Raw genomic sequence first — 20,496 nt, forward strand, 5'->3', positions numbered from 1 at the left:
GGTAAAGAATCCTCAACTGTCTCATAAATGTGTCAATGATATCCGAACCTAAGAAAATGACAACAAAGGTTATCTGTAATGTGTCTAGAGGTAAGTTACTGTGTGACTCTGTAAGTTTTTTGAGACACAATGACAGTCGTAATTGTTTTATATTCTACCACAGCTGAAAAATAAAAAAAATAGAAAAAAATATACATTGAACTAATTGTGCATAACGTTAATATATACATTTTCAATTGCAATATATATGATAAATTGTTACAATATTTAAACATTGTTTATAGAAAAATACAAATGTAGCACAGCTATTGCAACATTATCATTTAATACCTCTGCTATGGAGGTTATGTTTTTTTTCGTGTTTATGTGTTAGTGAGCAGGGTCACTTCAAAAGTTATCAACTTATTTAACCTAATGAACTTAGTGTTTAAACCTTTAGAAAAAGCTATCAACTATTAATTTTACATTTCAAACAGCCATAGTCATATTATAAAACAAAAAAGACCCTTAACCCCACAATGCTCCCTGGGCACTGCACAATGGCAGCCCAATACTCCCCAAGGGGATGGGTTATATGCAGAGATACATTTCTCCAATGTGAGATCAATAAAGTTAAGTTCTTATTAATTATAAATAGTTATTTATTTAAAGTAACGTGCCCAACACTGCTAGTGATTGTAATACTGTAGTATTTACAGACTAAGTACAAACAACATTTATTATAGATGGATGAGAGTGAGTGATTGAAGATCAGATTCAATTCAGGGTTACTCAACAATGCACTTAACCAGGATATACCGTTATAATGTTAATTTAATTCTTATTTTAATGAAAAGGTTTTAGCCTATAATGTACTTAAACTCATACACCCTTGTCCAACTCTAAAAATATGGACTCAAAAATGTTTTTGTGTGCGCTTTCCTTCATCTCCTCATGCGCTCAGCCTGATCTTTACTCATTCACTTGGCTCCATCTTGGGCTCCCTCCTTGAAAAGTTGCATGTAAATGAACCATGGCAGACTGTACATTCTATATAATATTTTCATTTTTTTTTAGCTATGTGACATAGGAAAAATGCTTGTTTCTAATTTTGATTATTGCCTTTGTCTCAGATGAAATCAAGAGAAATAGGCTCAAGACAAAGAACGTCTTGTGGATCCATAGTATAACATGCAGGAAAGTAATAAAATGACATGCATTATAGGCCTTTCCTTAGCAGAACCCAAAGAAGAAAAACATCTGAAAATGGGACATGAATATTTTTCACGTGTTATTCAGGGTTAGTTTATATTAAAATGTATATTAACATAGAGCATTTAAGTGTTACTACTGATACAGTCCATGTTTTTTTATTCTTAAGTCCTGCTGTTTTCTTTTGTAATCCCTGCCACGGTGTAGTGTTTTAAGTATTTGCAAGGATTACTTTGATTGATGAAAAAAGGCCTGTCTTTGATTGGCTCTTTGGTGTGGTTCGTTTACATACAGCTTTACAAGTTGTGAGCAAAGGGATGGAGCCCAGGCTGGGATCAGACCGAGTGCGTGCAGAGATGAAGCCAAGCACACACATAGACAAAGTCGAGAGCTCACAGTCGTTGTCAAGTGTGCGTTTTCAGATTGGCAGATAGGTTTTGAGAGAGTGTGTAAGATTAAACACTGTACATTGTCCCCATTGTGCAAAAAATTGGAAAATGTGTGTCCAGCCTGGAGGCACAAAAACTGCACCGTAGATGCTATGTGTCTGGTTGTATTTGCCAGAGGCAAACATTTTATTTTTCTTTATTCTGATAGGAGTCTCTGAGGAGAATTCACTTGCACTTAGAGTTTCTGTAGATTGGTTTATTTAATTAATATCTGTTTGTCTTGGACCACAGAGACCTGTCACTTTACTGCAAGGCAGTCTGGTTAAGGCAGCTTTACTATGTAACTGCCTGAATTGTCGTCATCTAGCTTTCTGATTGTTCCACAGAACTGCCAGCACAATACACCTGTTTATGTCTGCTCATCTAATCTGGGGCTGAACTCTATTTAGGCTCAAAAAGGATTAAATGTAGATCTAAACACTGTGAGGATGTTTCGTCTATATTACTCTATTTTATCATTATCAGATAGTTTTCAGTCTGTTTGCATCATATAACATGACTATGCCCCCTTAAAAGCAATACACTTATACTAGAAAATTTCTAAAGAAATTTTGAGGGGGGCCACCTACTGCCCGTCTGGGTAACTGGGCCAATACGGCCCTGGCAAGTGACATTGGGGCTCCCCAGACCAACTGCTTACGCCTTTGAGGGCTGCTGAGGGAAGGAAAGAGGGCTAGGTCATGGGCAAAGAGAGCTGTGTGCCACTTGTGCTGAAATCTGGGAAATAGACGTGCACAGCATATGATGCACAAGGGTAATATGGGTTGTCCATATTGAACCGCAGTGGGTAAAGCGCAGTTGGCGGGCTCCGCCCGCCTGCTAGGAGCCCTTGCAGCGATGAAAAAAATCACCAATGGCGGGCTCTGCCCGCCTGCTAAGAGCCATTGCAGTGATGAAATCACCAATGGCGGGCTTCGCCCGCCTTCTAAGAGCCATTGCAGTGATGAAATCACCAATGGCTATGAGCAATATGCCAGAATGTATGAGTGTGTATAAGGAAGAGGCTTTTATTCTGTAGAGTCCCTGTAGTGTTATTTTGAAAGTCTATCATGGATGTGCATCAAAAGATGGGTCATGCCCAGCAGTGATATAGAATCCATTTCCAAATGTTAAATCACTGGTTTTCCATGTTATTAGGTGAATAGCTGCTGTATTACAGAGTAAATGGGAGACTTTTATTGTGAAATTTGCTCTGGGGTGTGTTTTGAAAAGGTCACTAGAGTCTAATAAAAACAACCTGGAAGAGTTTGGGTCATAATGTTGAGCCATTTGCATCAATTATTGCATTAGTATAATCTAGAGGCTTTTATTTTGTAGGGTCCCTGTAGTCTTATTTTGAAAGTCCAACAGAGTTGTGTTTAGAGAAAATGTTCAGACCCAGCAATGATAGTTGATGACTTTCCAATCGTTAAATCACTCTTTTTCCATGTTATTAGGGCAGTAGATGAAGATGAAATGGGAGGCTTTTATTTTGAAATTTGCCTTAGGTTGTGTTTTAAACAGTCTCCTAGAGTCTATTCTCTAAAATGGGGTTGAGTTTGGGTCATAATGTTGAGCCATATAGGGCAATAAATATATGTAAAAAATATAGAGGCTTTTATTTTGTAGGGTCCCTGGAGTCTTATTTTGAAAGTCTATCAGTGTTGAGTGGCAAGGGAAGTGTCATGGACAGCAGTCATATAGTATCCATTTCCCAATGTTAAATCAGTGCTTTCACCCTCCATTAGATTAATATGTGCTGTTTAAAACAGCAGAGGTAAAATCTCTTTGAAGCACGGTTACCTTGACAACGCTTAACGAGCCTGTCAGTGACAGAGAGAAAAGCGCAGCACTATCGTTCCTTAGCTCTCAGGCTTTTTTGAATGGGAGCAACAGCTCCGAACAAACGACTGCTTAGCAAAAACCGTATGAGTTATTCAAAAAATTTCTTCACCGTGAGCGTCAGCAATCCTTCGACTCCAACTATGCCAACTTTGGTGTATGTGTGTCTTTCTGAACAATATTTATGACGAGTTGAAAACACATAATGTCATTCGTTTTTCTCCCCACTGCTGCTCCAAAACCAATGAAAAACGGCTCTGATTTTCATCGACTTTAGGTAGGTCTGGAGGGTTTTTAAGGAAAAGTATTAATCCTACCGTAATTCCGAAGACATTGTGTGAGTCCAGAGGTTTCAGCCTACAAACTGACCAAAAATGGTGACTGTAGCTCCAAATATGTGGCCGTGAGGCAAGAACAAAATCTTTTATCTTAAAAAAACGGCCGCCTCACACTAAGATGTCAGCAGCTGCACACTAGCAGGCTGCTGCAGAAGCTAACTGTCAGCTAGCTTCCAGGTGCTTACCCTCCAAACAAACGACTGCTGAGCAAAAACCGTAAAAGGTATTTGAAAAATTCTTTCAGTGAAAGAAACATCTATCCTTTGTCTCAGACTGGGGTAACCTTCATGTCTGTAGGTCTTTCACAACCCAAAACGAAGCACAAACAAAATGGTGGGTCCCACCTGCTCCTACCATTGGTTTAACTGCAGCAGCTCCTCTCTCATCTTTTTGCTGCTAAAGCACCCCTCCGAACAAACGACTGCTGAGTAAAAACCATAAATGATATCTGAAAAATTCTTTTTATCTAAGCGACAGCTATATCTTGTCTTCAATTGGAGTAACTTTCATGGCTGTAGGTCATCTACAACCTGAATGGGAAGAGAAAGAATAAGAAAAAACGGGTCCTCAGTCCTTAGCTTCTAACTGAGCTAGCTACAGCAGCTCACTGTCACCCAGCTTTCTGGTGCTTAAAATGTCCTCCGAACAAACGACTGCTGAGCAAAAACCGTATGAGTTATTCAAAAGATTCTTTCACCGTGACCGTCAGCCATCCTTCGACTCCAACTATGCCAACTTTGGTGTATGTGTGTCTTTCAGAAAAATATTTATGACGAGTTGAAAACACATAATGTCATTCGTTTTTCTCCCCACTGCTGCTCCAAAACCAATGAAAAACGGCTCTGATTTTGATCGATTTTAGGTCGGTCTGGAGGGTTTTTAAGGAAAAGTATTAATCCTACCGTAATTCCGAAGACATTGTGTGGGTCCAGAGATTTCAGTCTACAAACTGACCAAAAATGGTGACTCTAGCTATAAATATGTGGCCGTGAGGGCGAGTTTAAAATGTTTTTTGGTCTTAAAAAAACGGCTGCCTCACACTCTAGCTTTTCAGTCTCTCCACTCTAGAAGGGTGGATTTTGCTAAAACTTTGTGGCGCTTGAGGTCTGATTATACAAAAACCGTAGCAGTTATCAACATGCCGTCTTCAGTTTTAAATAGACGAAGGATTTATCTACAAACTGAGCTTTAAACTGTTTTTCTACATGAATGTATGCCGACACAGTGAAGTGCTGTTTTTTATGCTTTTTTTTCCCTCTCCCCATTCATTTCCTATGGGATTTTTTTTGCGACGTTTTCGCTAATAATTCGCGAACCTTCGGACTAATGAGAAAGTTTTATACAAGCACGCATCGCACCATTGGTCCCGACGCGTGTGCCAACTTTGGGCCCGATCCGCCAAACCGTGCGGGACTAGTTAGGTGCCGAAGTTTTGGTGGCGAGGAGAACTATAAGCTAGTATAATACGCGGAATAAATATGTGAGATAGTAGTAGGTGGGCCATGCCTTCGGCATGTGGCCCCCCTAATTACTATCTCAATTGTCAGTAAAGATAAACTCTTTCTAGATAAAGAAATATGATCAATTATTATTAAATATGATCAATTTCTCACCTAAAAACAGCCCAACCCTCCTTCTGTGCTCTAATATATCAAAGTGAATTTGTCTGTTTATTTTCTTAGAGGTCCTTAGACTCCGTCTTTCGCCAGAAGACATGCAGCACTTATCCATTAAGTTTATTAAATTAGGACCAGTCCCTCTACATATCACAAATGTGTTCTGTAAGAATCAGTCTCAGACCAAAATTCAGAAAGCGTGCTCTGACTGCAAGCCGGAGGGCTTACGTTGCGAATCATTATGCAACAACTTAATTTAGCAGCTGAAGAGCAAAGACTCCACTGGAAATGAGCTTAAGAAACAGATGTCACTAAATGGCATAGAAATGTCAACGACTCCTAAAAAAGATTATCAGTAATAATAGCTATTGTAGAATGATTGCTGATGTTATCTCCCTTGTCCCGGTTTAGGTATGAGCTATACTCAGCTATTTACATCTCCTCGGGCCTCAGGCCTATTGCCACATTGCCAGGACACTGGGAAAAAAAATTATAAATAATTAAATGCATAAATACATAAAAGTAAGGAGTAAAAGCCCCAATTCTCAGAAAAATAAATATTCAAGCAAAGTATGGACAGCAAAACCATTATCAAAGTGTAGATGGGGGTTCTGTTTTATTTTCAATAATGATTTTGAGACAGAATACAGCAGGAAAGACAGGATATGACTGGCAGTAAGTGGACAAGGACATATTCAGACCAGGGGTTACCATGGTGAACACACAGCCTCAGTAGTACATGCTCTAGCATGTGAGCTGCCAGTGGCCTCCAGACCCTTGCTATTTAGTCCTACAAAAGATCCTTAAACATTAAAGAACACATTTAAGTGTGTACAGGCTATCACAGTCTTTTGGTCGTCATGATAATCAATCTTAATCAAAATGCCTGAATAGAAAGAGCATTTTTTTCTTGGTTCAGAGTTATTTATTTTTTCTAATTTAGAAGTTGGGAAAACTGATATGATATTTCACAGTATAGTAGTTTAGGCAAAACCTCAAATACATAACTACCATATGGGACATAATGGGTAAATATGTTCAATGAAAAATATGGCCTCTACATTTTTAGGGATGTCTTGTAGAGTTTCCGTATTTATAGGAACAACTATGTCTGCAATACTTGACTCACACTTTAACATTGAGCAGATTCTGGTTTTAAATCACAGTTTTAAAATAGTTGATCAATTTCCTTAAATCAAATTTTGAAAACAAAGCAAAAAAGAAAACAGGATTAAAAATAAAAAGTTCCGGTTTATGGCTGGGTTCCTTTTTCATTTGTTTTTCCACCTCTCTCAAAATTCTCTATGTTGTATTTTTATTCAGAGGACAACCAGAAATGCTATATGGTCGTCGAAGTTTACCAGCTGTCCTAGTGATAAATAAGTTTTGTACAAAAAATATAAATCAGATCTAGCAAGTAAATCTGATTTTAGAAGCAAGGATCCTTGAAGGTACAGCAGCAATTCCTCTAATTTGAAATACAATTCAGGTAAATTTGAACATATCTGTTTTGCAGGGCATAGGCTCTCAGTCAAAGCTTTGCTGATTAGAATCTGCTTTCAATTTCATTATTCTCTAATAGAATGATGTTTGCCCCTTTGATTCCCTATAAGATAAACTTTTGTCTCTAAAAAAGTGTGTTTTCTTTAAACAAGGAGAAATAGGTTTGTGTGGACTTGAATAATTGTGTGTGCAAAATTTTACAAAGAAAGTGGTAATAATACATGTTAAAAATATTCAGAAAAATAAAATCCTTAACATTACTGTGACTTAAATGCAAATGGATTCAAAATCTAGGGTCCTGACTTGATCCAAATACCTCAGTAAGGACTCTTAATCCCTGGTGGAAGTGCACAAGTGGTTGTCATAAAAAGTGTGAAAGGTAAAGGGACAGGAGCTAAGAACCGGTGGTAGGAGCTATAATTTGAGGTATTCAGATCAAGTCACTGTAGCTGGGTACAGGCTGCAGTTTCACTTCCTTCTCTCATTGTTTAGCAGGAGGTGTAATTGTTTTTCCTGTTAAACCAGTCTGATGCCATCAGCAAGTGAAAAAAGGTGTACAATGGAAAATAGCACACATACTTAATAGTTCAGTATAAGTTACCATTGCAATCAGAAATTTTGATCTGCTCTCAATAGATTCTAAGGACTTATCTGTAAAGATATTTCAAAGAGAACGAAAAATCTAAAAGATATTTAGCCTATATTTTCTTTTTACTTGATTGGCAATATTTTCCTACAGTAAATAGACAGTGAGAGATTGCCGTGAGAGAAGGAGAGCACCTATGCATCAAACACTGTAAGGAATCAGATCCTGCACCACTGAGTCAAGGACATACATGGAAATGGGAACCTGCTCGCTACATGACATGTCACCCCATTGTTAGGGACTAGGTCACAATCCCTTATGTCAGGTCCTTTTCACAAAGCAGGTTTATGTAACAAACACAGACACAAATCCTCAACTTTGAAGTTAGTTTAATCTTCTCTGTGTAGGTTAACTGGGAGTTGATCACATGCGTAACAATTATGAAAAGCCATTATCAGTGGAACTCAGATTTGATGAGTCACCATGACAATAGGGAACAGGAAGTGTTTATTTGACACCCAGATTTTGATGCAGAATTAAAAGAAAATATTGGAGAAAGTATTTAAAAGATCAACAGCGCTACAGCTACAAAGGTGTAGGAGATGCATAGAATCTGATTGCTAATCTAGTAAATACGTAAGTTTATATGAAGTCTTTATGGCAGGCGCTTTTGACATTTATTAAAAGCATTCTCATCTCAGCCATAGGCTGTTGTGATAGGGTTAATGATAATAACCCCTCATTGTCCTAGAAATAAAACAACTCAAGACGAAATCTACTTTTCTGCAGAAGATGAGAGTGGACCCAGACGGAGAATGGCACTCCCTGAATTTTTGAGGTCAATTCTGCCAGGAATATTAAAGCACATCTATAGGTAGTCTGACAACCATCTCCCTATAAATATCTTCCTCGGTTTTCCTTCGGATTTCTCCTGTTTGGATTTGGAGGATACCTGATGTATCTTCAATTACAGAGGATTTCGGCAGCAATTTGGGCATTGATCAGGCAGCGGTTGGCGCCATCACAAAGGCTGCAAACAAACACGATCGGGAGCTAAGCTGTATGCTGGGTGTGATTGAACGCAGGCTGGCTGCGGTGGTTGAACTCAAAGGTGAGATGGGATAACATCTTGGATGTGCATGCTCGCTTCAAGGCGCGAAAGCTCAACACATTTGGAATATTGGATTTCGCCACGAAAGAGCCAGCAAGACAAAGACTCAAGGCTGAAAGAAATTCCTGTGCAGCCTGCTCTCAAAACAATAAGTGTTATTCTGGATTCACCCTACCCCCTTTATCTAATCTCCCCTGGATGTTATGGCGAAAGGGCACAGAAGACTGCCCCCCCACCCATGATACATCTGTTGATGCGCTCAGTGACGGTTGATAAACTTCCATCTTATGAAGGACATTGCCCGTGGTCAGCGTTCACGGACAAATTGAATGCACTCATCATACACACTCATCTACTATCTCAATATGTCAGACTGACTTCATGTGACTAAGCCTCCGATGTGACCCCTCTGCTGAAATGTCTGTCTTGTGTTTACACGTGCTTTCTTGTTTTTTTGATATCTCAAACTGTATCCTGTCAAGGATAAAGTGTGAAATATGTTTTTTTTCCCCTCTTTTCCCCAATGTGGCTCCTAGGTAACCACCTGGACCTCTAATGTATATTATGTATTGTGATGAACGGTTGTACTAAAACTGTAATTTCCATCTGGGATTATTAAAGTATGTCTGATTCTGATTCTGATATTTAATTCTCTGGGAATTAAGGCCACTCATTCTTTGATCGGATCCTCATCAAAAGGACTTGCTATGTTTATGTTTCTAACACCCTGTCTATGGACCTACTATTTTATTGTTGCCACAGACTTACAACAAAATTCTGCTTGCTAGACAGGTAATAAAACGTGATTGGCTTTAAGGAAGGTGGAGACAGAGATCTCTAAGTTTATTGGGGAAAACCTGCTGCTGACCAGGTTAGCTCTGAGGAGAATGGGTCTCTTTCAAGAGCCGTTTGCATGAATAAATTAGTTCTTAAAGCTTTCATATGAGTGATTTAGGAGAAAATGTCACAATGACAATTTTTATTTTATTTCTAATTGTCTGTCAGGTATTAACATATTTTATGAACACTCCAGACTTGATGTAATAGTCTTGCGCACTTAGTCAGCTAATATCAAAACCTAGATTTTCACTAAATGACTACATTTGCTGTTAATTAGAAGCAGTTGTCCATTTTATTAGGCTATATCAATATATATCATGCAACTCTACAATCATAAATTACATTTTAATCTCGGTCATCACATTTGTATGACTTCATCAAATTAGAGATTCAACATCAATATTTTCATGCTGATGTATTAGACATATGGATAGTGAGGTGAAGGGATGACAGACATGGTCTTGAGATGTGCAGTACATGAGTGCGTATGTATTAAAAGGAGATTTAGTAGACTGTTGTGCTGGTGTTAGTTGATGGCAAACCCATATTAAGCAATTACATCATATGTTGCACCTCTTGCCTTCTTCCATTTTTATGAATATACATATGTTGCTGTAGAACCCTTTTTAACCTGTCTAAGTCCGATGATGTATTGTTTCTCAAATAGCGTACACAAAGGAGGAAACATTGTTAAGTATTAACTGTATTTATTCATGTTTAACAAATCATTGATACAAGCAAAATCTGCAGAGGTACAGTAAGTCTAATCATTTATCAGGCTCTTGCGTCTTCTGCCATTTCCAGGGGAAGACCCCCCCAGAAGGCAGAGCGTTTCTGCCATCTTTCCATTTTCATCAAAAAGTAAGTCAGCAGGTGTCCCCCGCAGCCCCCAGTCAGTATTTTGGGCCTTCTGCAGAATTACCATGTAAGTTGAGGCTGGACACTCTGGCCACCATAGGTCAGCATAAGATTGTCCATTTTGGCTGACCAACACAGAAAAGTAAAACAAACAGATATAGAAGTAAACAGGTATAGAAGTGATATAGAACTGGCCAGATCTGGTTAACAGCAGTCTACTGGCTGCTTTTCCTTTAATTCTTTTGCTCAGCTTTCAGTTTTCAGGACTTTAATCTCTAACCTGTTTTGTTACCTTCTTCATCTTCAATACCATTTCTATGAATTAACACCTCCTGAAAAATGTGGGAAGTCGTAGGCTTATACCATATAGCCTTATATGGTTTTGCATATATTATGCATATCATGCAGATTTACATTTCTCATGAAAGCATGTTCACTTACACACAGGTGGGCAGCATAAGGTTTATAAGGAACATCTAGGAACATTTTCTGAAGTTAAGAATGTTTGTTGAATCTGATATTTCACATTTAAAATAGCCCATGGTAGGAGAAAAAGGAAGAGAAATTTATGACGAGAATAGGAAAATGTTGTTACATGAGGACCAATGTCACAATGGTAACAGACACAAAGGTTGAGTAAACTCTCTTTGTTAAAAATAAAAATCAGTTTCCCTTATTTCAGGTTCAAAAAAACTTTGATTTTTTTTTTAAAAAACCCGCTTTGTGAAATGGACTTCTGCTTTATCTGTGTTGCATGTAAAGTCCCACCCATAAGGGTATTGTGTGTAAGCTACAGTTCACAGAATATTTTATAACAATTGATGGAGCTTTGTTGAAAATAACATTCCAAGAGGCAGCATTGAGAGTACTTACAGTATGTCATGATCCAGTGTTCACGACCAAGGTGCAGAAGTAGGATAGAGAGTTTGAGAAATGAAATTCAATTAGGGAAGCAGCAGCAGAAGCAGGGAAGCAGACATGTAGTAATGAATTTATGGGATTCTTTATAAATAAGATGGATTCTATTAAAAATAAGATTATTAGCACAGTGGCAGCTGGCCAATAGTGGCCAAAGCTACACGCTGAGGTGACAGGAACTGTCGTCACAGTTATTGTGCAGGTGATTGACCAGCCGGAAACTTACCAAGAGAAAGTGGAGGTGAACCTCTTTTGACTATTTGAAAAGATAAAGAAGAATGAACAATCTGGGATTCACATGGAAAATTATATAATATAGTGCACGTTTTCTAGATGTTTGTTAATTTGCATAGTTGCTCTTAAAAAAAAAACACATTCTCAGAAAATAAATTGTTTTTATACATTAAAAATATATAAAGCTGACAAATAGCTTCTCCATTATTAAACTGGTATATGATTTCTTTAGGTTTGTTACTCAAGATTTGCCTTTTATTTTATAGTGTTGGCATTCATATAAATATACTTGTGTGATTACTTAGTATACGTTTGATTGGTTTTTGGTATGCATCTATTTTGAATTTATAGCCCCCCCTGGAGAAAACTTTGCCAGCCGCCACTGCTCTAAATATGACTGATTTATCTCTGAAGAGTGAGGAAACTAAAGAATCTGAACCGGGTTTAGACATTCTTTCATCCATTTGAACTTTCAGAGTTAGCAAAAATTTCATCCTCATCTGAGCCTTCAAGTTGTATGTTAGATCCACTTCCAACCACATTATTTAATTAAGTATTCACTCTTATTTCTTTCTGTCCCTGTTTCAAGGATATGTTCCTCAGGATTTTAAGGTAGCTGTAATTAAACTTTTACTTAAGAAACCGTCTTTTGACCCAGATGACTTGGTGAATTATAGGCCTATATCCAGTCTTCCTTTATTATCTAAAATTGTTTAGAAAATAGTGGCTAAACTATTGTGTGACCACTCACATCATAATGATTTTTGAAGAGTTTCAGTTTAGTTTTAGAGCTCTGAAACAGCTCTGGTGAAAGTCACTAAACATATTATCATTGCCTCAGATAATAGACTGTACTTGTCCTGTTAGATCTCAGTGCTGCATTTGACACAGTTGATCATAAAATTGTTTTAGAAATACTTGAATATTTTGTAGAATTTAAAGAAACTGCACTAGGCTGGTTTAAATCATATTTCTGTTTGTTCAAATTAATGATACATCTTCCTCATGCTCTGGGGTTACCTGTGGAGTACCACAGGGATCAGTGCTAGTACCAGTTTTCTTTACTATATATATATATATATATATATATATATATATATATATATATATATATATATATATATATATATATATATATATATATATATATATGGTACCAATAGGTAGAATTATTAGACAGCAAGGGATTAATTTTCGTGGTTATGCTGATACTCAGCTATATGTGTCTATAAATCCAGATGAAGCTAACCCATTACATAGATTACAGGCATGTCTTGAAGACATAACAACCTGGATGACTTAACTTTCTGCTCCTGAATGCAGACAAAACAGAACTTAAAGTCTTTGGACCAGAGTCTTTGAAAAAGAAGCTGATTAGTGAGTCACTTCATTTGGATGGGATTAAATTGATCTCAGATGATAAATTAAAAAATCTTGGTGTTATTTTTGATCATTTAAATCCCATATCGACAAGGTTTGTAAAATTTCCTTCTTTCATCTACGGAATGTTGCATACAGTAATAATGGAATATTGTCCAGGGGTGATGATGAGAAACTTGTCCATGAATTAATTACTTCAAGGCTAGACTTTTTTAATTCTTTACTATCAGGAAGTCCACAAACTGTAGTTAAAAGCCATCAGCTGTTCCAAAATGCTGCAGCCAGAGTTTATATGAAATTTTTCTCCTGTCTCAACTTTTGTCTATTGCTTTCCTGTTAAATCCAGCATAGAACTAAAAAACTTGTTCAGGGTGCAAGAGTGGCAGTCAGGCTTGAACTCAGAACCTTAGGATTCCTAACCACTAGGCTGCCACTCTACAAAGAAGGCATTAGCTTGAATGGTCTTGCCTAAGGACCCACACTGGCTGCTCATTCCCCCCAGCTGTGATACAGGCTTCCTGTGTGCAGGACGGGTGACTTAACACTTGAGCTAGCCAGCCACAGAGTAGACTCCATGTCTACTTTTAAGGCAAGGCTCAAAACTTAATTTTTTTTATAAAGCGCGTAGTTAGAGTGGCTCAAGTTATCCTGAGCTATTCAGGACCGGCTCTTGGCCTAGGCTAAATAGGGTAATGTTAAGGCCGCCTTTCATCCAGGGAGCGCTGTGATGGTGGGAATGGAAGAAAAATAAAAGTGGAACTAACAATTTAGTTGTTATTTTCATACAACAACCAATCAGTACAATTATTGCTTAGTATGAAAAGAATAATTTCACATTAATGGTACTACATAGCAAAGCCTTTTGAAAAGAGGTTTCGAAAAAAGGGGCCCTACATCAGCATTGGCTGAATCATATGTTTCAGGTTAAATCCTCATACCAGTGATTCCCCTTCTAATGTGGTTGGAAAATTAATTTAAAATAACTTCAAAAGATATTTAAATAAAAATTGGAAAAAAATCTTTAACAAGCAAGAACAGTTCTTAGCAAATCATTTTATGTAAACATAGCTGACTTAATATATCACTACCTACTGTATTTTAGTGTCTGTTTTAGTGTGTCTGAAGTTTTATGCTCTATAAAGAAGAAAAAAATATGACAAATCTACCATAATGGAATTTATTTATTTATAAGTGATTTTCAACATTCTTCGCTTTTCCTTTGTTTCCCATAAGGTTAAATACTTCTGATTTCAAATATTTAAATATTATGAACATTTTTATAATTTGCTATTTGATACATTGCTATTTCAATAAAATGACATGATTCAGTACAGTGGAGTTAAACATTCTTATGTTTGCTTTGTGTTTTTTATGGTTTTCAAAGCCGTAGTCTGACAGTATTTTAATTTCAAAAAATTGCAACATTTGATTGTACCTGAACTTTTGTGTTACTAAAGATAAATAATCACTGGGGTTTCTTTCATACAATGTTGAATCTTTCAAGATTTTCTTGAAAGAGAGTGTCTTTGACAGCTTTGAAGACAATCCGGATGTTCTCTGTGTCAGTGGCACAGGTGAAGTGTGTATAGAGGGCTTTATGAGAATGTTGGTGTAATTGAATGTACAACTTCTCAATGAACTTTTTTGCTGATTCAGCATCACCTTTGGGCCCTGTGGGAGAGAGAGTGAACACAATTAGAGAAACCCAAAGAGCTCCATTCATAATTTAGCTATTGCTTATGATATATATATTATTTATTATGTATCTATGGCTAAAGAGATTTTTATTTTTTCTTCTAGATGACGACAATTTGAAGAAGTTTATTGTTAGTTATTAATTTTGTTTCCTTTTGACTCCTTATATTCCCACCATGCATATTAAAGATGATGGTAATGGAGGTGAAAAAACCCCATCTTAATTGGGGGTGAAATAGAATGAACATTATGAGACACTGTGTATATACTTGGTAACTGTGTTGTGTGGAAAACAACTTGAGGAACGGGGTTTCATAAACCTTCATGGGAATTCAAACAGTCTGACTTAAAACAGACTAAGTCGGCGCATTATAACCTCTCCTCTCATGGGGTTTTGAATGATTATCATGAATTTTTTGAAATGTTGAAAAAGTTGGAGTAAAAGTTTGGTGGCCTTAATCGAAACCAAGGAAGTCTCCTTGGAGCATAAAGCGAGGATCTAGGAATCTGGACAAATATCAGAGGTGTCACCAGGCAAAGGTAAAAAAAAAATCCCTCTATTATACAACTTGATTAAAAAATGTATTAAGACTGAGCATATATTTTTTCAGTTTTTTTGATTTCTTTTACTTTTGGAAGTTTTTTTTAGGAGAATAGTGTAATAGGTAACCTAATTTCTTCATCACAAGATAGTTTCAGACTGTAATTCAGGTTTGGCTTCCTCAAACCTGTTCATGCAGACTTTGAATAAGCAATTTATTTAGGGTAATTCTGCCACATGTCCACAAATTGCTGGTATGGGCTTGACCCCCTGCTGTATTTCTAATTGAGAAGCTAAGAGCAAGAAAAACACAAAGCATCAAAGTAAATATGTAACAACTCTTAAGGTATTTTTGATGGTGATTTCTCACCACCCATAATCAAGGCTTGAATTAATTCCACTAAATGAACTAAAAGATCCAATGTTTTTAATAAAGCAAACTGGAAAAATGAAACTAATCTTTAAAATGGCGAAAAATAAAAACTACAACTGAAAGCAGTTGTAGATAAACGTCATTTTTTCAAATTGAAAAAATTTTAACATGAGCAACAGGATATAATTTACCATTGTATTCTGGGAAGTATGTTGCCAGATGAGATTCTGTGATTTTCTCAGCCAGCAGGTCTGTTTTGTTCAGAAAAAGAATAGTGGAAGAATCTTGAAACCAATTGGATGTGTTGATTGTCTCAAACAGGGCAAGGCTCTCTCGGAGCCGGTTCTAAAACAGATGCGAACAATCTTAGCAAAAGCTACTGTTAAACCCATCTGAAACTAACAAACTTTAGATCAGAACATACCTCATTCTGGCTCTCATAAAGTACTTGATCATATTCACTTAGGGCTGCTAGGAATATGATCGAAGTGACACTTTCAAAGCAGTGGATCCATTTTTTCCTTTCTGAGCGCTGGCCACCCACATCCACCATTCTGAGAACAGAAGACGTACTTGTATTGATTTTTGTTTTGTCAAACCAAAAACACTTGTATTTCTCTCCTTTTCAAACCAACAATGACAGCAAAGTAAAGGTTTAAAAGGGTGTTAAACCTGTCTCTTTTTGTGTTAGCTATGGAACAAAGTGGCAGCATACCTGAAGGTGACTTTTGACATATCAAATATGTACTCTATGATACCCGTAGTGGCTACTCGGACCCTCAAGATATCCTGCTCAGATGGAATATAATCTTGGGCTGTGATTCTGTCCATGTCATTCAGATAACTAAAACATAAATAACAAAACAAGCAGTTTAATATTGTGATGTCCAGCAAAACAATCATAAAGCATTGTGTTAAAATGATCATAATTTATATCTATATTCAAATACTCAGTTTAGATCTTACTATTTGGCAGAGTCTGACAACTGGTACTCCCTCCGACGGTCATAGCACTTTTGTACACCACCATCATTCCATACTCGCTTGATGGCATCCACCTGCCAGGGCGCCAATGTCGTCAAATCAGATACCTCCACCTCGCTCAGTTTCTTGGCATAACTCTGACAAAAAAATAGCCACAGGTCTACTACAAGTCTACTAGAAACACACCTTTGATATTTGGCAGAATAGGTTTAAAGACATACTAGTGGCAACCAAATATTCACACAAAAAGAGTTAGGCACTTAGACAGTATGCATTGCACATAGAGCAATGTGGTACAGAGAGCTTTATGAGAATCCACAACATTGCATAAAGGTTAACAGACACAGAAGATACACTCTACATCTATGATACAGTATTACTATGACAGCAAGTTTAGCAGGGGTTAAATTTGACACTCATCAAAAAGCATAGAAACCCTAAAGTGAACATTGTTAATATTACATAATCTGACAAAGAGGATATAAAAGTAGACCATTAAGAATTTTGTTAGATTCTTACAACATTTTGGTTGTCAGCATACTGGATGTGTAGATAACTCATAGCTTCAATTAGCGCCTGTATGGCTGTGACGATATTTTGGAAGACAATCCGGGTGAAATTTTTCCTGTCAGTTTCATTGTACCCTTTGCCATGGATGATCCTCATCTGTTTAATGAAGGTGCTCTTCCCACTTTCACCAGTTCCTACGAAAATGAAATAAATTAGATCAAGGGATAAAAATGTTCAGGTTTCATGATACATTTTTTGCTTGATGTGAATTCTTTGTGTAGCTACTGAACCAGAGTATTGATTACATTTCTGAAATGGACTGATTGAATCTCCCGATTTGTTTGTGTCATTAAACATGTTAGTCTTTGCTCCAGAAGAGTTGCTGCAGCACTATTAATAAAAATTTACAACATTAAAAGGTAATGGCTAAGGGTATGATTTCTAAACTGGAACAACTGCAACATATGTTAAAGCTTAAATTACAAACCAGTCACAAAAACAAAGAGTAAAAATGTTAAAATCTGCACTTTAGCAAACCGCAATAAAAGGTCAAAAGCAGGAGCTGTGTTTTAGGGTATAGAGTAGCAGTAATATAAGTTTGACTCAACAAAGAAAAGAGGATCAACATGTTTCAGCTGGCACCATGTCAAAACATTAAACTTTCTCAATTGATTATACCCTATGTTGGAGCAGCATTTCATCCTTCCCTGCCGTGAAAAATGACACTAGGACCAGAGCATTCTTCATGCAATTTTTTAGTGAATACCCTTGGATATAATCAGAGTGCTAGCATGATCCAGATCCAGGAAATGTTATGCTTTCACTTTAAAACTGACGGTTTTTGATTTTCAATGCCCCCTATCAGGTACAACAGCTCCAAAGTACTTTGAATTACATTTAGTAATTAACACAATTTTGTTCTGTTCAAATCCGGCGGCTGCGTCCTCCGAAGGCAAGATTTGTCTGCAGCCTGATCAAATTTGAACACTCCGTCCGGCCTCCTCATTTTAATGGCTTTTGAAAACCCACTCCAGGTAGAGTGGGTCCTACAGAGGATGCAGCCGACAATTCAAACGCACCTATTTTCACACCAAGTGGCAAGCAACATTGTATCCGAATTGGATGTAAAGGTCCCCATACCTAAGGCCATAAATTGTTTTGCCTAGCATAGCGTTATAATATGGAGGACCAGCTCTGATATAATTTAATATAAATATAGAACTAAGTAAATAGATAATCAAATAGATAGATAAAAAAAAGAATATTTCATAAAATAAACAAATGTCAGTGGTAACTCAATCATACAATAGGATTCGAATGTGCCCTATGATAGACTGGTGATCTGTCCAGGGTGTAACCCACCTCTCACCAGACCGAGCAAGAGCACCCCTCGCGAAACAACTTGGATGGATGGATGGATGGATGGATGGATGGATGGATGGATGGATGGATGGATGGATGGATGGATGGATGGATGGATGGATGGATGGATGGATGGATGGATGGATGGATGGATGGATGGATGGATTCAAACATATTTTAAGTACATCAATTAGTTTAAAGCTACATACTACCATGGAAAGCCACCTATGATGAGATTATTAGTGAGCAAAGCTAAGGAAATTAGCTGTCTTATTTAAAAACAGCACTGGAAATCCTGGCTTCATTTGCGTGTGGATGTTCTGATAGAATATATGTTTCAGTTAGATATTTAGTGGTGCATAATCATAGTTACCATTTCTGTGTTTCCAAATAAATCACAAAGGAGAAATTTAAAGTCTGAATACCCATTCTCTTTGCTTTTCTTCTGTATTATCTAGTTGTTTATATCAGGGGGTTTTCTTTAAGTTGACCCATATGCATAGAGGCAAGCAGAAACAGCTCAGTAAGTTGTTGAGTTTTAATAAATGAACAACATTAAATTGACAGCTTGGTAAAAAAATAAATAAATAAAATAGGTTGGCATTAGTACAAGCATTGCATGGCAGGACATGGCATGTTAAACAGTAAAAACCTGTGTCATGCTGAAAACCCAGAGATGATGTGAAACAAATGAGGCTTTTTATGAAGCAGTGCTTGAAAATGGAGTAAAAACATAATTGGATATGACCAGAGTTACAAGGATATAATCTAACTGATACTAGTAAGAAAAGACTGACAGTAAAACTGAACATATGAATAACTGCAAAACTATAAGCATAGATATACAGAAACATTGGAAATGGATCTAAAAAATAAGAGCAAAGAAAAGAGAAATGACATGTCAAAACCAAATGGGTGAAACCTAAACAACGAAAAAAAACATGTATCCAATTAAAAAAACAAATACCTTAAGAATGTGAATAGCCTTGTAAAAGAGATTGCTGATGTCAGGGAAACTTTAAATCAAAAATAACACTACATATAAGTCATATTTTTCGGGACTAATACAAATAAAGCTCAAAGAAAATAAAAGATTGTGACTAAACAAAGTTGTTTTTTTCTGGAAAAATTTAAAGTCTAATCTCACAATATCAAAAAATGCAGCAGGCCATCACAGTTTTGTTTGAATGAGGAAACATGCTAGCAAGAGGAGGATTTATCGAGGATGAAACTATGTAAAGAATGCAAAAGTCACCCTTAACACACAGTACCACATACACACTGGTTCAATGATTTATTATCTCAGTCATTAAATGACACTTAGAATTCTTAATAGTCTGGATATTTATTCAACCAGTCTTTGCAAAGCATTTAGATTGCAACTACAGTAGGGAGCATATTACATACTGCTGTACAGATAAAAATGACCAACGTTTATATGCTTTCTGCTATACACTAAAATCTGTTACAGAAAAAGACATTTATTACCTAGAATAGCATGTATTAAATACTCCACTACCAGCTACCATATAAATGTCACAGCAGTGAGCAATGACAAAAATCAATGCTACTAAGAAAACTGACTAGAAATAGTATGAACCAGGAGAAGCAGATAAAATTTCAATCCTTCTTACCAGTGGTGTTTGTTTAAGATTTAGATAGTAAAATACATTTTAAGGCTCAGAGCCTAACTGTCAAGAGGACAAACAATTTTCCAGGCAAAATTCAGAGAGAGAATTCATATTAAACTTTTGGGGATCTCACCTAAAAGCAGAAGCTTTAGTTCCCGTTTAAGGTTTTTTTTATGAAGTTGAAGTTGTTTCTCTATTTCTCTGGATATCCTCCGGCTCTCCTGCTCTTCAGGGGACAAGCAGCACTCGTCCATTGTTATCAGAGTCAAGCAGCTGCTTGTTTGACAAAGTGTCACAGCTGATGGGGATTACTCAGATAAATGTATACTAATGTTGTCAGACCTGCTAGGTCATCTTTTTCCCGAAAACAATACGCTGTTGGTGACTTTCTGTGGGCATTCTTCCTCATACTGGATCCAGTTCAGGTACATTTTACCTCCCTGCCCTACAGGAGGAGGAGTCTAGCTGAAAAGCTGTCTGCTTTCACATTCTTTGAGGTTAAAGCTCTTTTTTTCCACTACGAAGTACAAATTGGAAACAAATGATAATATCTAA

General features: G+C 36.9%; 1 protein-coding gene across 1 annotated transcript; it reads right to left on the reverse strand.

The window, feature by feature from the left end:
- Positions 1–12,881: 12,881 nt before the first annotated feature.
- On the reverse strand, positions 12,882–20,459 carry LOC119776512 (guanine nucleotide-binding protein subunit alpha-14-like). Its single transcript, XM_038274921.1, has 7 exons — positions 20,075–20,459; positions 16,958–17,142; positions 16,421–16,575; positions 16,170–16,298; positions 15,879–16,008; positions 15,646–15,799; positions 12,882–14,516 (listed from the first exon to the last, which is right to left on the reverse strand). The coding sequence occupies exons 1-7, from the start codon at positions 20,193–20,195 to the stop codon at positions 14,326–14,328; spliced, it is 1,065 nt and encodes a 354-aa protein (XP_038130849.1). The 5' UTR covers positions 20,196–20,459; the 3' UTR covers positions 12,882–14,325.
- Between the last annotated feature and the right edge of the window lie 37 nt (positions 20,460–20,496).

The sequence above is a fragment of the Cyprinodon tularosa genome, unplaced genomic scaffold, assembly GCF_016077235.1.
Source record: "Cyprinodon tularosa strain WSP-4 unplaced genomic scaffold, ASM1607723v1 ctg94, whole genome shotgun sequence".
Lineage (NCBI taxonomy): Eukaryota > Metazoa > Chordata > Actinopteri > Cyprinodontiformes > Cyprinodontidae > Cyprinodon > Cyprinodon tularosa.

What these genes read in the sequence shown, in the direction of transcription:
- LOC119776512 (XM_038274921.1), bottom strand. Translation starts at nt 20,195, where the DNA reads ATGGACGAGTGCTGCTTGTCCCCTGAAGAGCAGGAGAGCCGGAGGATA. An exon ending in TTGTCAGACTCTGCCAAATA is followed by an intron (nt 16,299 to 16,420) that starts GTAAGATCTAAA and finishes TTTATGTTTTAG; the next exon opens with TTATCTGAATGACATGGACA. An exon ending in ATGTCAAAAGTCACCTTCAG is followed by an intron (nt 16,009 to 16,169) that starts GTATGCTGCCAC and finishes TTCTGTTCTCAG; the next exon opens with AATGGTGGATGTGGGTGGCC.